Here is a 15,885-nt window from a genome sequence, read left to right on the forward strand (position 1 = left end):
CGTCAGTAGCTAGCCACGGGAGGGGGAGGGGTCACCGGGGTTTGATTGGTGGTATCACTGGGGTGGGGGGCATTAGCGCGGTGGGGGGGGGGGTTTGCAATAGGGGGGTCAACAGTGGGGGTGTCTTCAACCTCTAAGAACCGCCCTTCACACCATAATTATAAGTATAAGTTTCCAAAACACTTTGAGCTGAAAAGCTCTAAGAGCACTTAATGCCCGCTGGGCGCTACCTGTTTATCCCGTTTTGGGGGACCAAAAGTCAAAAGCGTCAGACGAAAAATTGGTCAGGCGAAAAATCGCATAAAAAAAGACCAAAAAGACCGACAGGACTAATATAATTGCTACAAACTTCGTTTGAGAGCAAGTAATTATACATTTTTGGCGTTGACACCTCGGCGTGGGTATGTAAAACATATTATGTTACATAACTAAGGTGAATTCATGGAGAAAATTTGGCATTAATTGAGAACTGCGTAGCGGCTCGAGATGCAAACCAGAAATTCTCAGTGACATTATCAGATTCACACAACATTACTTGAAACACGAACTTGAAAGTTTGAAATCTGGCACTGTTTATGAGAAAATCTGGCCTACTTGAATCTGGCACTTTGGGACTTGGCATTTTCAAAGATACACGAGCGTGTTTCAAGCAAGCTTACGTGACTCTCCAAAACTCCCTTTCATATTCTGGCTTATATCTCGAACAGTTACTCGATTTCTGCCACATTTTTGCAGTGACTTCATCAGGGTCACGTGACCTATACAAGAATTGTGTGAATAATTGTGATCCATACCCAGTGAAGTGTTTAGTGACCTCTGTGTGAGATACTCCTTGTGTCATGTGCTCTCTGGGCATTAGTCTGTCGCTCTGTCGACCTCTAACTACTGCAGCTGCAGTTGTGGGGTTCCTATAACATACTCAAACAACTCCCTATCCAGCCGAGAACAGCATGTCCCAGGTTTAGAACTAAACTTAGCACATGTAACTGCAGGGCTTAAAAGCTAAATGTCCCGTCTGGTTCTTCAGTTCGTTCACGGGGGGGGGGGGGGGTTATACTCGGTTCGAGCGAATTTCTTACATATTTTTGTGAAAATTTATGGGAGAAATGCGCTCAAACGCAATGATTTTTCAAAAATTTTAGCACAAAAACTTGATATAATAATGCGCTGAAACATGCTGAAATTCGCTGAACTTATGTAAGAATTGCACTGATGCGCGCCCCATGTTCGAACCCTGCTCTACTGTTCGTTAGTTGTCACCCAATCCTCCATACCATTGATTCCTAAAACTCGGCTCGTTCAGTTTGATTTTATATTTATAAACCGTTTTGTAAGAAATGCACTGAAATTATATAAGAAATGCTCTAAAAATTCAGCGCATTTCTTACATGATTCAAGCGCATTTCTTACGAAAACAGTAAGAGTTTCAGGGCACAAACCTTCCAAAATAACAAACTGAAATCAGCTAAAATTTTTTATCAAATGCGCTGAAACTTTGCATCAATTGCGCTGCAAAAGGTGCTGAAAGTTATGTAAAAATCTGCTGAAAATAGTAGGAAAATAATTAGATTTTTTTCGAAGATTCGCTGAAATTTTGTAATTTCATCGCATCTTGAGCGTTTCAGAGCGCATTTCAGTTCCTTCAACTCATTTCTTTCATAAATTCAGCGCACTTCTTTAAAAAAGCAGTGAAACAGCGCTGAAATATCAACCCGGGACTTATACTGATCATGACAAAATTTTCAATTATTTAGAATTAGCACTCTATAGTGTTACAAATTATTAGTTCAATATTCAACCAAAACTTTTCAAAAGTTTATCATTTTTTTTGGAAAAACTTTACAACACTGTTCCCTTTTCTAGTGATCTTGGCTACAGGTGATTTTGACATAAAACGTTAGGCTTACGTGCCAGATATCCCGCTGTCGAAAAAAACAGCATTCACAGTTGAAAGAAAGTAGTCTGAAATTATAATGTTTAAAATTTGTTAAACTTTGACTGATTTTGATTTTATCTTAAACACTAAAAAGTAAAACAGCTATACGCTAAGTGTGTTATTGACATTGTATTATCTGGTAAATCTGAGTTGCTTTTTTGTTACCATTATTAGCGCAAGATATGTATGAAGTTTTATCAAGCATTTGAAACAGAAATGATGAAGTTTTTTTTTTGCTCGAGCATTGAAATTATATTTCGACAAAACCATACTAGTTTTTTTTTGTTAGTATATATTATCGAGTAAATTTAATCCAAGTTATCAAGACACTCACAGCCTTATTTTAAGACTAGAATTTCAAGCCCGTGTGGGGAACTATTACATTAAACGCGAACAGTTCGAGTCTGCTTCAAAAGTGGATAAAGTTGTCTCATTGGAGCGCGTTTTTGAGCAAGTTTAAAAAACCGTGATTACATCTCACCGTTGACCACACCATAACTGTTGCCACCGTAACATTATCCAATGTGCGGGATAGTTAATTATGTGTCAATTATGAAATGCCAAAATGAAATACAGCTGAATTGGTGATTAACTTCAAAAAAGTTCTTAGAATCAACTTTACATTAGTTGGTTTACGTTACTTATTATCTTAACAATCTAGCTAAGCAAGGCCACTAGCGTACAGAACTAATGGCGTAAAATTTTTTGTAATTTTATCACAATTTGGCTTAATATTGCGTCAAAAACTGAATGTTTATTTCGTAAAACTAGGTCTGGTAACTTAATTCTGACATTCAGTATCGTTTTTTTTTTTGCTGTAATTCAGGAATTCAAAATATCGAATAAACTCAAACCTTTTAACAAAATTTACTGCGCCCACTCCGATGTTAGTATTTTTTAATCGCCGGATCAAAATTTTCCGGCCAAAAAAATGTAAGGGTGGTGCTGCAATGGGAGGATTTTTTAGGAAAGTGCAGCTGAAAACTCTTGCATCTTTTTGGGCTGCAATTGTCTGCTGGGGGGGGGAGGGGGTGGGGGTTAAGATGATGTAAGAATTTGGGGGTAATTTCAAATACTCAACAGGGTGTAATTAGTAAATATTTGAATTTATTCTGTGTTGTATTCCTGCAATAGGATCCGAGTACAGGAATACAAAACAATAAATACAAATCCAAATGTTTATACACCCTGTTTTGTACTACCCGGGTCGAGGTGTCAATGCAAGATAAGCGGTGAATGCGGAAAATTTTAGAAGATAGGCGGTGAAATTACATAAATCAGGGGGTGAATGCGGTGAAAAAAATTTTATCGCCTGGTAGCGGTGAGCTTACATAATTTTACCGCATTCACCGCATTTCACCGCACTTCACCGCAAAATTATGTACGAAATTTGCGGTGAAAAAACCAACTTTCCACCGCTTATCTAACATTATTTTCCGATTTTTTCTCGACCCGGGTACCTGATGTGATGTATGTACTAACCTGCCAATTGTGGGTAGAGGAGGTCCCCAGTGAAATCCCCTGCCGGAGGGAGTGAACGATGGTTTCCTGTGAAGGCCTCTCGAACTGTAGTATGCCATCGGAATTAAGCTTCAGTTTTTTATCTCATCAATCTGTCTGATGTGTAATGAACGGCCAAAGTTAGCTAGCGCCCCCTATTTCTACGAAGTAAAAAATCGGTTTTTGAGGCAATATTACTGCAACTTTAAATCAAATTTCAATAACAACTTTCGGTAAAAATAGAGGGTGATAACTTACTTTTGCCGTTCAGTATAATACTGTAGCAGTCATTTGAGTTTGTAGTATGGTGGGCACAAAACGATAGCGAGAAGTTATGAACTGCGATGTGATTCAAGTAGGCAATAACAAATCGTGTTTTAATGTTTTTAATGAACTCCCGTTGCAATCAATTCCAACAGTTGCAAAACTTACCGATGAAACAATTTATTAGCGCCCGATGAAAACAACGCAAATCCGAAACTGGCGAAACTCTTCTTCGATATTGTATTATCTTTATCCGACACCCACTCTTTCCCGGGTCGAGGTTTGATGGTGAATTTTCGTAAGAAATGCGGTGAAATGCGATGAAAAATAATAATTTTTACCGCGTATTTCTTACATATTTTTAAGGTGAATGCGATGATTCGCTGTGAATCAATTTTTTTCACAGCGTTCTCGGTGGTGGTGAATTATTTTTTCCATCGCATCTAGCGGTGAAAAAAATAATTCACCACTACAGAGAACGCGGTGAAAAAATGATTCATCGCATTAAGCGGTGAAAAAATATATTCACAGCTACCGAGAACGCGGTGAAAAAATAATTCTGCGATAAATTGAATGCGAAAAAAAAAATGTAAGATCTGAGCTTTAGAACAGAAAAGTAGACCTGATCAAGGCTAAATTTAACTCAGAATTATGTAAGATCAATGCAAATTTATGTAAGATCTACGCTATATTCAATGCATAATTATGTTAGATCTACGCTAAATTCAACGCAAAGTTATGTAGGATTGGCTCTCAAGCGTAGATTTTACATAAATTCAATGCAATCAGCGCCAATCTTACATAATTGTTTAGCGTTGACACCTAGGCCTGGGGTCGAATAGTGGTTAATTATTTTTTTCACCGCATTCACAGCAATTAAATTAATTTGCCATATTAGTCTATGCGGGGAATTTTTGAAAGAAATGCGAAAAATTTGTGGTGATTTCCTAAGAAAGGCGGTGAAAAGCGTTGAATAACTTTTTTTCACCGCATCCATCGCCATCACCGCATTTCCTACAAAAAATCACCGCATTCACCGCATTTTTTAAAAAATTCAACCAAAAACCTCGAGCCGGATTGTCGCCATTGTTGAAGTTTTGAAGTGTGGCGAGAAATGAGTGGCGGAAAACGATAGTCTAATCAACTACTAAGTGGCAAAAGTTATGCAACTGTTGCAATCGCAACGAGATTTGAAGAAAACATTACCACGCGGTTATTGTCACCCTATTGAAGATATTCAAAAAATTGGCCAAAACCGTGTGGTAGCATTCAGTAATCAATTTTTGGAGCGATTACAACAGATGCATAATTGTTGTCAAACAGCAGCTGATAAGATTTTTTCGGCCACTTTGTTTTCGTTCCATTGTTCACAAAACATTTCTGTCGGGACAAAATGGTCGCCGTATTAATGGAAATTAAACAGAGTTTATTTCCCGGGCACTAACAAGCAATTCAATCAGAAACTTATGCACTTGTTGTTCTTGCAACAAGACTTGATTAATGAATACAAGCACAGGATTGTTGTCATCGAGAAGTTTTCAAACACCGAGGCAAGGCCCAGCTGTTCAATAATTTCAAGAGGATGATAACAACTATATCTGTTTTTAATCAACTCTCATTGAGACTACAACAGTTGCATAAATTATAGAACGTTTCAGTTGATTGTACTATGTTTTTCTGCCACTCGTTTTTACCAATTTTTCACATAACAACACTAGCGAGAAAAAGTGGTGATAGAAGACAGTCAGTTCAGTACAACAGCAAAATTTTACCACTGTTTTAGTATTCATTGGGCTCTAACATATTTGTCATCGAAAAGTTACTGAACAGTTGTTACTGCAACGAGAGTTTTTAAATGAAACTGAAAGAGTAATTTATGTGTGGCATTGTTGAATCTTCATTGAGTTCACTAAAATGCGATAGGAGTATATATTTGTCCTCTGATTTGTGAATTATTTCCACGGTTGAAAGAATCAAGAGCACAAAAAGTCGCAAAATAGGCAGTCATTTACGTGCAATTTATTTTGTATTCCATCGATACAATTCTTCACTCTAAATAATTTGCCGTTTGCTAAAACATTTAATATGAGTAAAAATTTAAAATATTTTTTTTTGTCATAATGTCATTTTCAACAGGAAGACCTCAAAATATTGTTTGAAACAATTTTTTTTTCAAGAGATAAGAATGTTGGAATATGAAGCATTGCTTGCTGTTTATGTTTCTATGAAGCAATTTTCCCGTAAATTTATTTGAAAAACAAGAAGTCAATCCATTTCTGAAAAAAATTGCTGCTTTGTTTTGATTCAGAAATTTTGTTAAATCCACACCTGAAATTTTGATTCGCAAAAACAATTATTATGGGACACTTTTGGTTGATGGTGGAGTTGTTGGAGTCACGGCATTTCTTCAATTTGCCAATTAAGTAAGTGGTAGAGAAGTCTGGGAACCAATTTCACAGTCAGCTGATGTAATGAACGCCAGAAGTTCTCAGTGACCTCAAGCACAGTAATGTAACCATTAAAGAAGCCCTTTAGGGAAAAAGCTGCGCCAAATTAAACCAACTTTAATGTTAGAGAATATACTCGGCCACTTGTGGTACTTAGAAACCAATAAGTTTCAATAAAAATCACCATTAGAGCCCAGGGTATGAATTCTGAGCTGGAGGCACGTGCAATTAGCAATTAGCACGTGCAAAAGTGAAATGCCAAGTTTTGTGGCCCTAACTTAGCGGCACTAACTTAGCGGCCCTGACTTAGAGGCCCAATCGCAATAAGGAAGCATAACTTTTGGCGGTGAGGCCAAACACACTAATACTTTTGACATTAGTATTAGTACTAGTTCCTGACGCCAGTAACAGGAAGAAAGCTCAACTTTCTGGTGGTGAAAAAAATAGATAACTCTCGAAGAAATGAAATTGGCAGCTACCGGGCAAAAATGGTCTCATGATAGCAACAACTTCGATAGTGCTGGCGATTTGGAGCAGAAAATGATTGCAATAGCGGAAAAAACAGGAAAAAATTAGAAAAAATGACAGAAAATTCTAGTTAAATAATTTGCAAAACTCTACTCTTAATTTTAATTTCAATTGAAGGTTGACCCCCTTTGTACCTTTTGGTTCTCTAAAAAGGTTAGCACATGAATCTTAGCCCCCTCGGGCACTGTGCCCTGCACTTGCGCGCAGGCGCCCTCGTGTCAGGGCACTAAGCTTCTCGGGCCGCTAAGATTCATGAGCTAAAACACACATAGAATTGAGATTCCGCTCTAATTTGAAGCAGTTTGCTTGTAAGAAGTCATTGTGCGTTTTTCGTTTATAGCCTAATAACTGTTTTCAGACTTAGTTAAATTTTCTGTAAAACAAAGGCTTCCGCATGGTGTAAATTAAACAAACTGCTGAGCCAACTTTTTGAGGAAAATCTTTTGAGGCCTGTGTAAACTACGAAGAAAAATTTAATGGGATCCCAGTTACCTATATTTTGTCATTTATTTTTCATTTGAGATGACGATTGATTTTTATACGAGAAGAAATTATGCAACCATCAAATTTTGAGCTATTCTCAGTACAATTTTTTTGTTTCAATTGAAATAGAATGTGGTATGTATTTGCGAAAAAATGTATATCATGGCAAACTACTGTATTCCATCACATATTGCAGCCAAATTTGAGTCCAAAATAGTTAGAGCATAGTTCCAGGAATTCTTTCTCATTTTGAGCTCAGCTTCGGGCGCAAGTGACATTGAATCTTAGCTCTGATATCAGTAGGCATCCGAGACTTATATTTTAACCGACACTTAGAGTTCTGACACGAGGAAGCTTGCGTCCAATGTTTGAATACACGTCTGGTCAAGAACATTGATAAGTTGAGAAAAATTGGGCTTCCAATAGCACATGAATATTAGCCCCCCTCGGGCCTTGTGCCCTGCACTTGCACCCAGGCGCCCTTGTGTCAGGGCACTAAGTTTCTCGGGCCGCTAAGATTCATATGCTAAAACATACAAAGAATTGGGATTCAGCTCTAATTTGAAGCATTTTGCTTGTTAGAGGTCATTGTGCGTTTTCAATTTTATTACTGTTTTCAGACTTAGTTGAAATTTCCGTAAAACGGAGGCTTCCGCGTGGTGTAAATTAAACAATCTGCTAAGCCAAATTTTTTGAGGAAAATCTTTTAAAGCCTTTGTAAACTTCGGAGAAAAGTTTATGGGAATCCCAGTTACATATAATTTGTCATTTATTTTTAATTTGAGTTGACGATTGATTTTTGTACGAGAAGAAATTATGCAACCATCAAATTCTGAGCTTTTCTCAGTACAGTTTTTTTGTTTCAATTGAAGTAGAATGTGGTAGCTTCCAAGAATTTTTTCCAAGAAGTTTGCTCAGTTGATTGCCCATTTTATACCATTTTGTAATTTTAACTTCTGAGACAAGAGTGAAAAATGAGCAAAAAAACTGATTAAGTTCAAACTCTAGTGTGATATGAAGTATGAAATAATGACTTCTTGCTTGATCAACTTTCAAAATTAGTGATTGAACCTAATTTTATTGTGGACTTTCTTTAACAGCGAAATTGGGGTCTAAACAGGTCTACAGATTACAAAATTAGATGATCCATAATTGAATTGAGCATTTTTCGAATTTGAGCAATTATATTTGATATCTTGGTAAATTTTTTAATTGAAAGGCTCTTTTGTTATCTGGAAATTGTGCTTAATAGCCTTATATTTCACACTGTCTGTAGCGCATGTTCGTTTGCAGTGTAGAAGGTATCAAAATTGAGATTTTTTTCTAGGCCGTAGTCTAATTAATCAATTTTTTACAAAAATTTTAGTGATAAATTTTTTCTCGAAAATACCATAGTTTTGACTGCAGTTTATCTTATTTAAATTTATGAGGTAGTTTTTACAAAAAGTAAGAAATTCTTTTTGTAAACAACATGGATCAATTATCTAATAATCTCAAAACCTCTGTAAGACTTTCATCTCTAGTGTACGACCTACGATAATTCAATAAAGTTCTGATAGCGTTAAAAGCGTTAAATGATGATGAATTTATTTCAATGAGAGTGAAGCTTCGCAAAAATATCTACAGACAGTCTCAGAACCGGGGCCAGACCAAACCGACGCAGAGCTTACTGGTCTTGGGCTGAAGACTTCAATATGTGCGAACCAGAATTCTGGCATCGGAATCCTGGTGAACTCTATAGGAGTCAATATTGCATTACGTGGTCAATGTCCAAAAAGACTATTTTCAATATTTTTTGTGTTTTGTGAAAACGAAAGTATTTTGAGCAAAATTTATTGCCAAAATTTATGATAAACTTGAGAGCAAGCTCAAATTCTTATATGTGAACAGTGCTGTGGGTAATTGTAAAACCACTAATTGCCATCTTTCCTAAAAAACATTCACCAATTAGATTTCTTTCGTTTTGGCAATTAAAAGCTTTATTCGTGAAAAGTAATTTTGAAGCCAATTTGAACTGAATTTTGTTCAGAGTGACAAATTTCCACGCGCTTACAACACTGGTCTTAAAACATGGGTAGTTGAAATATATGACAAAATAGAGTATAATTAAGGATTAGATTTTTCGGAGCTTGGCCACGTATTGTGATCCAAAAACTGACACACAAATTTTAAAATTCCAGATCCTGGTATTGCCTGATTCTGGAGCGCCAGGTTGTTCTATACGCAATAACACATTTCAAAACTTGCAAAGTTCATTTTTTTAAACTAGGTTTAAGGACTCTTCGAAGATTTTTTCAACTTCCGATTTAGCATCTAGTTCAGCTACGTGATCATTAGGTTGCCCGATTTACTTAACCGCGATCACGTTATATATACATACTTTTTGGCGTACTGTTGGTTTTACAAGAGTTGTTTTTCTTTTTAAAAAAATGACTCATGTGTTTTTCAAATAAAATGTCAAACTTTGCGGGACAGTTCATGTGATGTTCGCCAAACAACCAAGCCAACATTAGATGATGTTAAAAATTTTGCTGCACAAACTGCAAGCTCAATAAGAACTTGAACATCGCGCTGGCCTATGCTCGATCGTAATCTTTCTTTTCTTCGTTTTCATGTTCGATTTCATGTTTTGTTTGTTAATTGCACAAATGATTGCTCTAACACATCCGATTACCATAACATCATGACTTTGCATTCAAGTGGCTGAAAACCGATTTATATTCGCAAATTACATATATCAAAATCAAAAGGGAGAAATACTTTACAGGTAATGGCGGTCATTAACAGAACTTGTGCATAGCATTTAGCAAATATAGGAACAGCCATCGAGAAAAAAACAATTAGTATAATGGTTGATGAAAAATAAATTTCCAGACCAAATAAAACCCCACGGCGTGCAGTTTCTCATTTATACACTATTCAATTTCTTCCGGACGAAGTTTGAAGCATTCAAGTTTGAAGATGTTGGTTTTTTGTATGCGAAGTTTTTGCTTGACCGTTTTGACTTTTTGAGTGACTTTCACGCTCTTTACTTTTTTGTGCTCCCGGATGAAGTTTGAAGCATTCAAATTCGAACATGTTGGTTTTTTGTATGCGAAATTTTTGCATGACCGTTTTGACTTTTTGAGTGACTTTCACGCTCTTCAATTTTTTGTGCTCCCGGATGAAGTTTGAAGCATTCAAGTTTGAACATGTTGGTTTTTTGTATGCAAAATTTTGAAATTTTTGCTTTACCGTTTTGACTTTTAGAGTGACTTTCACGCTCTTTACTTTTTTGTGCTCCCGGATGAAGTTTGAAGCATTCAAGTTCGAACATGTTGGTTTTTTTATGCGAAATTTTATGCAAAATCCTCTGCTCTCGATAACTGCTCTTAATTGACATAGAGCATTGCTAAAATTAATATCTGATTTGATTGAGGAGAGTAATTACCGATCAGAATGTAGTGATTACTCTTTTCCTCAACATTATGTTTTTAAACTGCTCTCTTCAAGATTTTTCTTATTTAAGCAAACTTTTTTGTCCTCGGATTCTCGAATCCGTTTCTGTTGGTCAAATATCAATGAAAATACATTTCACCCCAGAAGCGATGATTTTTAAATCAGTTCAACCCAATTTTTTGTTGATTGCTGCACAAAATTTCAAAAATTTATGAAAGGCAAAAGTCTTTAAACAAGTGAGGGTAAAATGAATGAAAGACGCTTTTCGGTATAAAAACATTTAGTACAAGTTTTCGGGTTTACTATTAGAAAAAAACTATCACAGGCACATCCATTTCAATGACAAAACACGATATTAAAATATCAAGTAGGACTGCAGAATTGTTACTTTAATATCAGGCGATTACAATTATTATTTCTTAGAAAAATTTTTTGAAGTCGTTTGTCCTCCGCTCTCGCAAATTGCAGTTATTTGACATAGGGCCTTGCTGAAATTAATATTCGATTTGATTTAGAGGAGTAATTAGCGATCAGAATATAGTGAGTGCTCTTTTCCTCAACAATAATTTTTTAAATTGCTCTCTTTAAGTCTTTTCTTATTTAATCAAATTTTTACAAATTTTTAAATTTTTTGGGACCTTGGTGGGTGCCTTCATGGTGGCGGTCCTGTATAAGATGTGTACTATGTACATACTGAGCTAGCATCCACTTAAAAATTTTTTTATACTGGAAAAAAGCGGCTCATTTGTTGGTTAATAAACTAACGGGAGCAATATTTTCCGACATTCTTGATAATTCTTGATAATTCTTGATAATTCTTGATAATTTTTGATAATTCTTGCTTATTATGATTTCTTATTTTCTTATTTCTTTCTTTGCTTATCTTATGATTTCCTGCTCGATCTTGTTTTTGGGTGCTATTGAATTTTTAATACTTAATATATCTTGCCATGTCATGGTTAATCTTTCTTGGAAATCTTGCCAAGATCTTGTTTCTTGACACCCATGCAAAAAACTTGCAAGTTTGTACATACCTTGATGTTTTCTTGGCAAGTACCATGGCAACATCTTGGCAAGATTTACCACGATTTAGTATGTTCTTATCAAGATGTACCAAGTTTCGATTCACTGGGTATATAATAACTAGATTTTTCGGAGCTTGGCCACGTATTGTGATCCAAAAACTGACACACAAATTTTAAAATTCCAGATCCTGGTATTGCCTGATTCTGGAGCGCCAGGTTGTTCTATACGCAATAACACATTTCAAAACTTGCAAAGTTCATTTTTATAAACTAGGTTTAAGGACTCTTCGAAGATTTTTTCAACTTCCGATTTAGCATCTAGTTCAGCTACGTGATCGTTAGGTTGCCCGATTTACTTAATCGCAATCACGTTATATATACATACTTTTTGGCGTACTGTTGGTTTTACTTTTTAAGAAAATGTACTTTTTAAGAAAATGACTCTTACGTGTTTTTCAAATAAAATGTCACACTTTGCGGGACAGTTCATGTGATGTTCGCCAAACAACCAAGCCAACATTAGATGATGTTAAAAATTTTGCTGCACAAACCGCGAGCTCAATGAGAACTTGAACATCGCGCTGGCCTATGCTCGATCGTAATCTTTCTTTTCTTCGTTTTCATGTTCGATTTCATGTTTTGGTTGACAATTACATCAATGATTGCTCTAACACATCCGATTACCATCATGACTTTGCAATCAAGTGGAAAGTTATAAAGTGGAAACCAAGTTATCATAGCAAACTACATATATCAAAATCAAAAGGGAGAAATACTCTACAGGTAATGGCGGTCATTAACAGAACTTGTGCATAGCATTTAGCAAATATAGGAACAGCCTAAGAGAAAAAAAACAATTAATAAAATGGTTGATGAAAAATAAAGTTCCAGACCAAATAAAACCCCACGGGGTGCAATTTATCATTTTTACACTATTTAATTGCTCCCGGAGGAAGTTTGAAGCGTTCAAGTTTGAACATGTTGGTTTTTTGTATGCGAAATTTTTGCTTGACCGTTTTGACTTTTTTGTTTTGCCTGATCTAATTTTCTCTTTCATTCACATATGCCAGCAGCTGAACTCAAATGCAGTTCACTAATAAAACTCAAATAAAAAATGAGCCCAAAAAGGAGTAACTTTTTCTATTTAATTGTTATTATTGGTTAGAAAATATTAGTGCTATTTAATAACATCTAATGACGTCATTTGAAGCCCGCTGTAGTTAATTTTGCCTCCTCCCCCAACTGAAGCAGGCAAAAACAGATTTCAGCTCCCATTAGTTAGGCAAATTTTTCTCCAGACTGTCTTTGAACTTTTGTCCTATAATATTCTTTCAATTTCACTTCTCTAATAACTTTTTGACGCTTGACTTCTGTAATTTTTATGACCTTTAAAGCTCTTATTCAGAAATTAAGTCTGTTGCTAAAAATAAAAACGATTGTAAGTTGAGCTAGCACATTCATTGCCATGGTCAGTCCATCACAACGCAGCAGTCTATCATGTATAGCGATTATCAATCACAGCAACAGCATATGATAACAAAACGTTTAAAATAATGATCGCTGAAAAATTAAATTTATCAGACCACAACCACGAAACAAAAAACAACCCACGTCACTGCTATTTCTCTTTTTCACATTTTTATAATTTTTTCTAAGGGTGGGGGGATTTTCGAGCTGCGATTTTGCTGTAAGAGCTGGTCGAAGAAAATATTTGCTCATTTTCACTGGATGTCAAAATTTGTTTATTCCACCTCAACATTATTTGTCTCAACTGGCTCTCTTTGTTAATGTTGTGGATTCAAAATTCTTTCATTAGGATCCAGCTGACATAGTGTGGACCCTTTTGTTTCTTCTCCACAAGTGGCAGTGACTGCCTTCCATGACAACGATCGGCTAATTAGAACACAGTCTTTTCCTTCGCTCAGATCTGGTTCACCATCCGCCCACAAATCATAGCCCATTACCTTACCGTCAAGAATTCCCCTTGAATTGGTTTTAACAGGGGCATTTTTCGCAGCCATTTTTCATCACTTGAAGGACAAGTTTTTCAAAAAAAGTCATAGCAAAAATACATGATTGCATGATCATTCTTTTTCTGCTATTGATGAATTTTATATTGTTTTTCTCATTCTCGCAATGCTCACTTATTTTCAGTTGTTGAGTAATCGTGCACAGTTCAACAAAATTCTATGACAAGGAATTTTTTGTTTTACACCCTTTAGCATTAATTTCTCATTGAGCAGTTCTTGTTTTTTGATATCAGTATGTCAATTTAAAAATTTCTGAAGAACTTGACTTAAAAGTATAATAAAACCTGTTTTGATAAAGTTTTAGGAATACTTTAAACTATTAATTGACCATTGGAGTTTAAGATCTGTCCATGACAACTCGTAAAAAGTCTTCGAGTTTATATGAAACAAAACAAACAGCATGAATCTAATTTTGTATTAAAATTTCAAGCTCTATTCTGGTATGACCCGCTCCCTGGTTGAAGTTTCTTTGATTTCATACAACGATCATAAATCATTTCGCACTGTCCATACTTGATTTCTTATTACGATCCTTGTATGATTACCAAGAAATCTTACATTATCCTAGTATGAATACCAAGAATAATACATTGTTTTCAATTTTTTTCGAGTTATGTTTTTTGTTGTTATTCGGCAGGGAATCGCCTATATGAGTCCTCGGCATCACTTTGTGTTTCGCCAAAAGACCCTATCCTACAATATTATTTGTAAAGTTGGGCACTAAAAAAGAGGAAGTCCGAATAGATAACTAAATTTTTGACGTACTCTGAAGCCAGTTCATTCTTATAAATGCTCCTTTATAATAAATAATCAAGAAAAAATGCATGTATCCTCAATTTCGCTTTCTGAATATATTTAAACTGCAAAGTTACTCTTTTAGCGCACATACCGAATCAAATGTGGATTTCAAATGCAATATTATAGTTTACTAAGTCCTCTGACTACATTATACAAGAATTTGTGGCACCAGGCAATGTTTTATGTCATATATGACCCTGTATGGTTTCCAATTTTTTTTCAGTTTCAATAGAAAAACAAAATTATACAATTTTCAGTCTTTGAAAATTTTGTATGATCCGTGAATGGTTTCTAGGAAATCATATATGGTCCTTGTATGACTACCAAGAATTCATACAAATCAAAGAATCATATATGACCTCGTACGAAATCAAAGAAAGTTGTTCGATCGATGACCGGTGATACGAACTTTTAGCTAAGTCTTATTAGAGCTCGTAAATTTTCATTTTTCATAAACAGTAAATCTTGCATCTTGCAATTCTGGTCAAAACGAGCATTTTTTATCAATTGAAAATTTTCAAGGACATATGCTTCTTCAAGAAAGGTTGACTAAATTATTTCCTTTTTCATCTGAACATACTCAGGAATAAACAAAACCGGAACATTAAAACTATTCGAACATTAGAACTTATTTCAAGTTTTGTATAAGTAACATATGCGTGAATTTTGATCTTTGTCTGATTATTGACCCCCCATTGAATTCTTTATCTGGCATCACTATACTGTTGTGAACAAATACATGCGAAAGAGACCATAACAATTGAGTATGTGTATTGTTTTAGTGCTTGACACATAACTCATAATTACCTCTCGTTTTTTAGGAGCTTTGTCGTCTTTCCAATTTCTTATCTAAGAAAAAATTTTGAAAAAAAGAACTATCTTGTTCAGTTTCATAAACAACATATCAAACTTGGTGGAGTAAGGCACGAAAAATGCTGTCACTTGAATTGCTGCTTCGGATTTGGATTATTGTTGATCACTTTTTCGTAGTTCAGAAAATATTGCTGAGCATTTCCCGAACTATATTTTGAAGAGAAGAATTAGAAAGATTTCCGACATATTGAATAAAGTTGGGCTAAGTTTACGTTGCGGATATAAGGAAAACTGTTATTAAGGTAAAAATGAGGTAACCAATACCTTAACTTTACCTTAATTTGAGTTAAAGTAAGAATTTAGCTTAACATTGATAAGGTAAATTACCTTAAATAACCTTAGTTTTTTGTCCTCGGTCTCTTGATTTTCTTCTTGTTGGTCATATTTTAACAAATCTACCTTTCAAACCCGTAGAAACGTTCAAAACCTGTAGAAATCCCGTTTTTGTTCCATCTCAGCTCATAGAGCACTATAAGGTCTGACTGTTTTCTTAATGTGGTGTCTAGTTTGACCATAACAAGTTCGTTTCCCGTTCTGTTAACTTGTTCATTATAACATTCTAC

At 35.3% G+C, this 15,885-nt stretch overlaps 1 protein-coding gene and 1 long non-coding RNA gene across 2 annotated transcripts in view; both read right to left on the bottom strand.

The window, feature by feature from the left end:
* Positions 1-7,458, bottom strand: part of LOC142336741 (uncharacterized) — a 76,994-nt gene extending 69,536 nt beyond the window's left edge. The window contains exons 1-3 of the mRNA XM_075385650.1: positions 7,333-7,458; positions 3,419-3,484; positions 795-908 (exon numbers count right to left, since the gene is read on the bottom strand). Coding sequence (XP_075241765.1) covers positions 795-908; positions 3,419-3,484; positions 7,333-7,436 — 284 coding nt within the window. The 5' untranslated portion in view covers positions 7,437-7,458. The remainder of the gene's footprint in view (positions 1-794; positions 909-3,418; positions 3,485-7,332) is intronic.
* A 5,717-nt stretch (positions 7,459-13,175) lies between these two features.
* LOC142337291 (uncharacterized) lies at positions 13,176-15,469 on the bottom strand. The gene is made up of 2 exons (XR_012758939.1): positions 15,392-15,469; positions 13,176-13,604 (listed from the first exon to the last, which is right to left on the bottom strand). It is a non-coding gene; the product is annotated as an uncharacterized LOC142337291 (long non-coding RNA).
* Between the last annotated feature and the right edge of the window lie 416 nt (positions 15,470-15,885).

The sequence above is a fragment of the Convolutriloba macropyga genome, chromosome 3 (genome assembly GCF_964194025.1).
Source record: "Convolutriloba macropyga chromosome 3, txConMacr16.3, whole genome shotgun sequence".
NCBI lineage: Eukaryota > Metazoa > Xenacoelomorpha > Acoela > Convolutidae > Convolutriloba > Convolutriloba macropyga.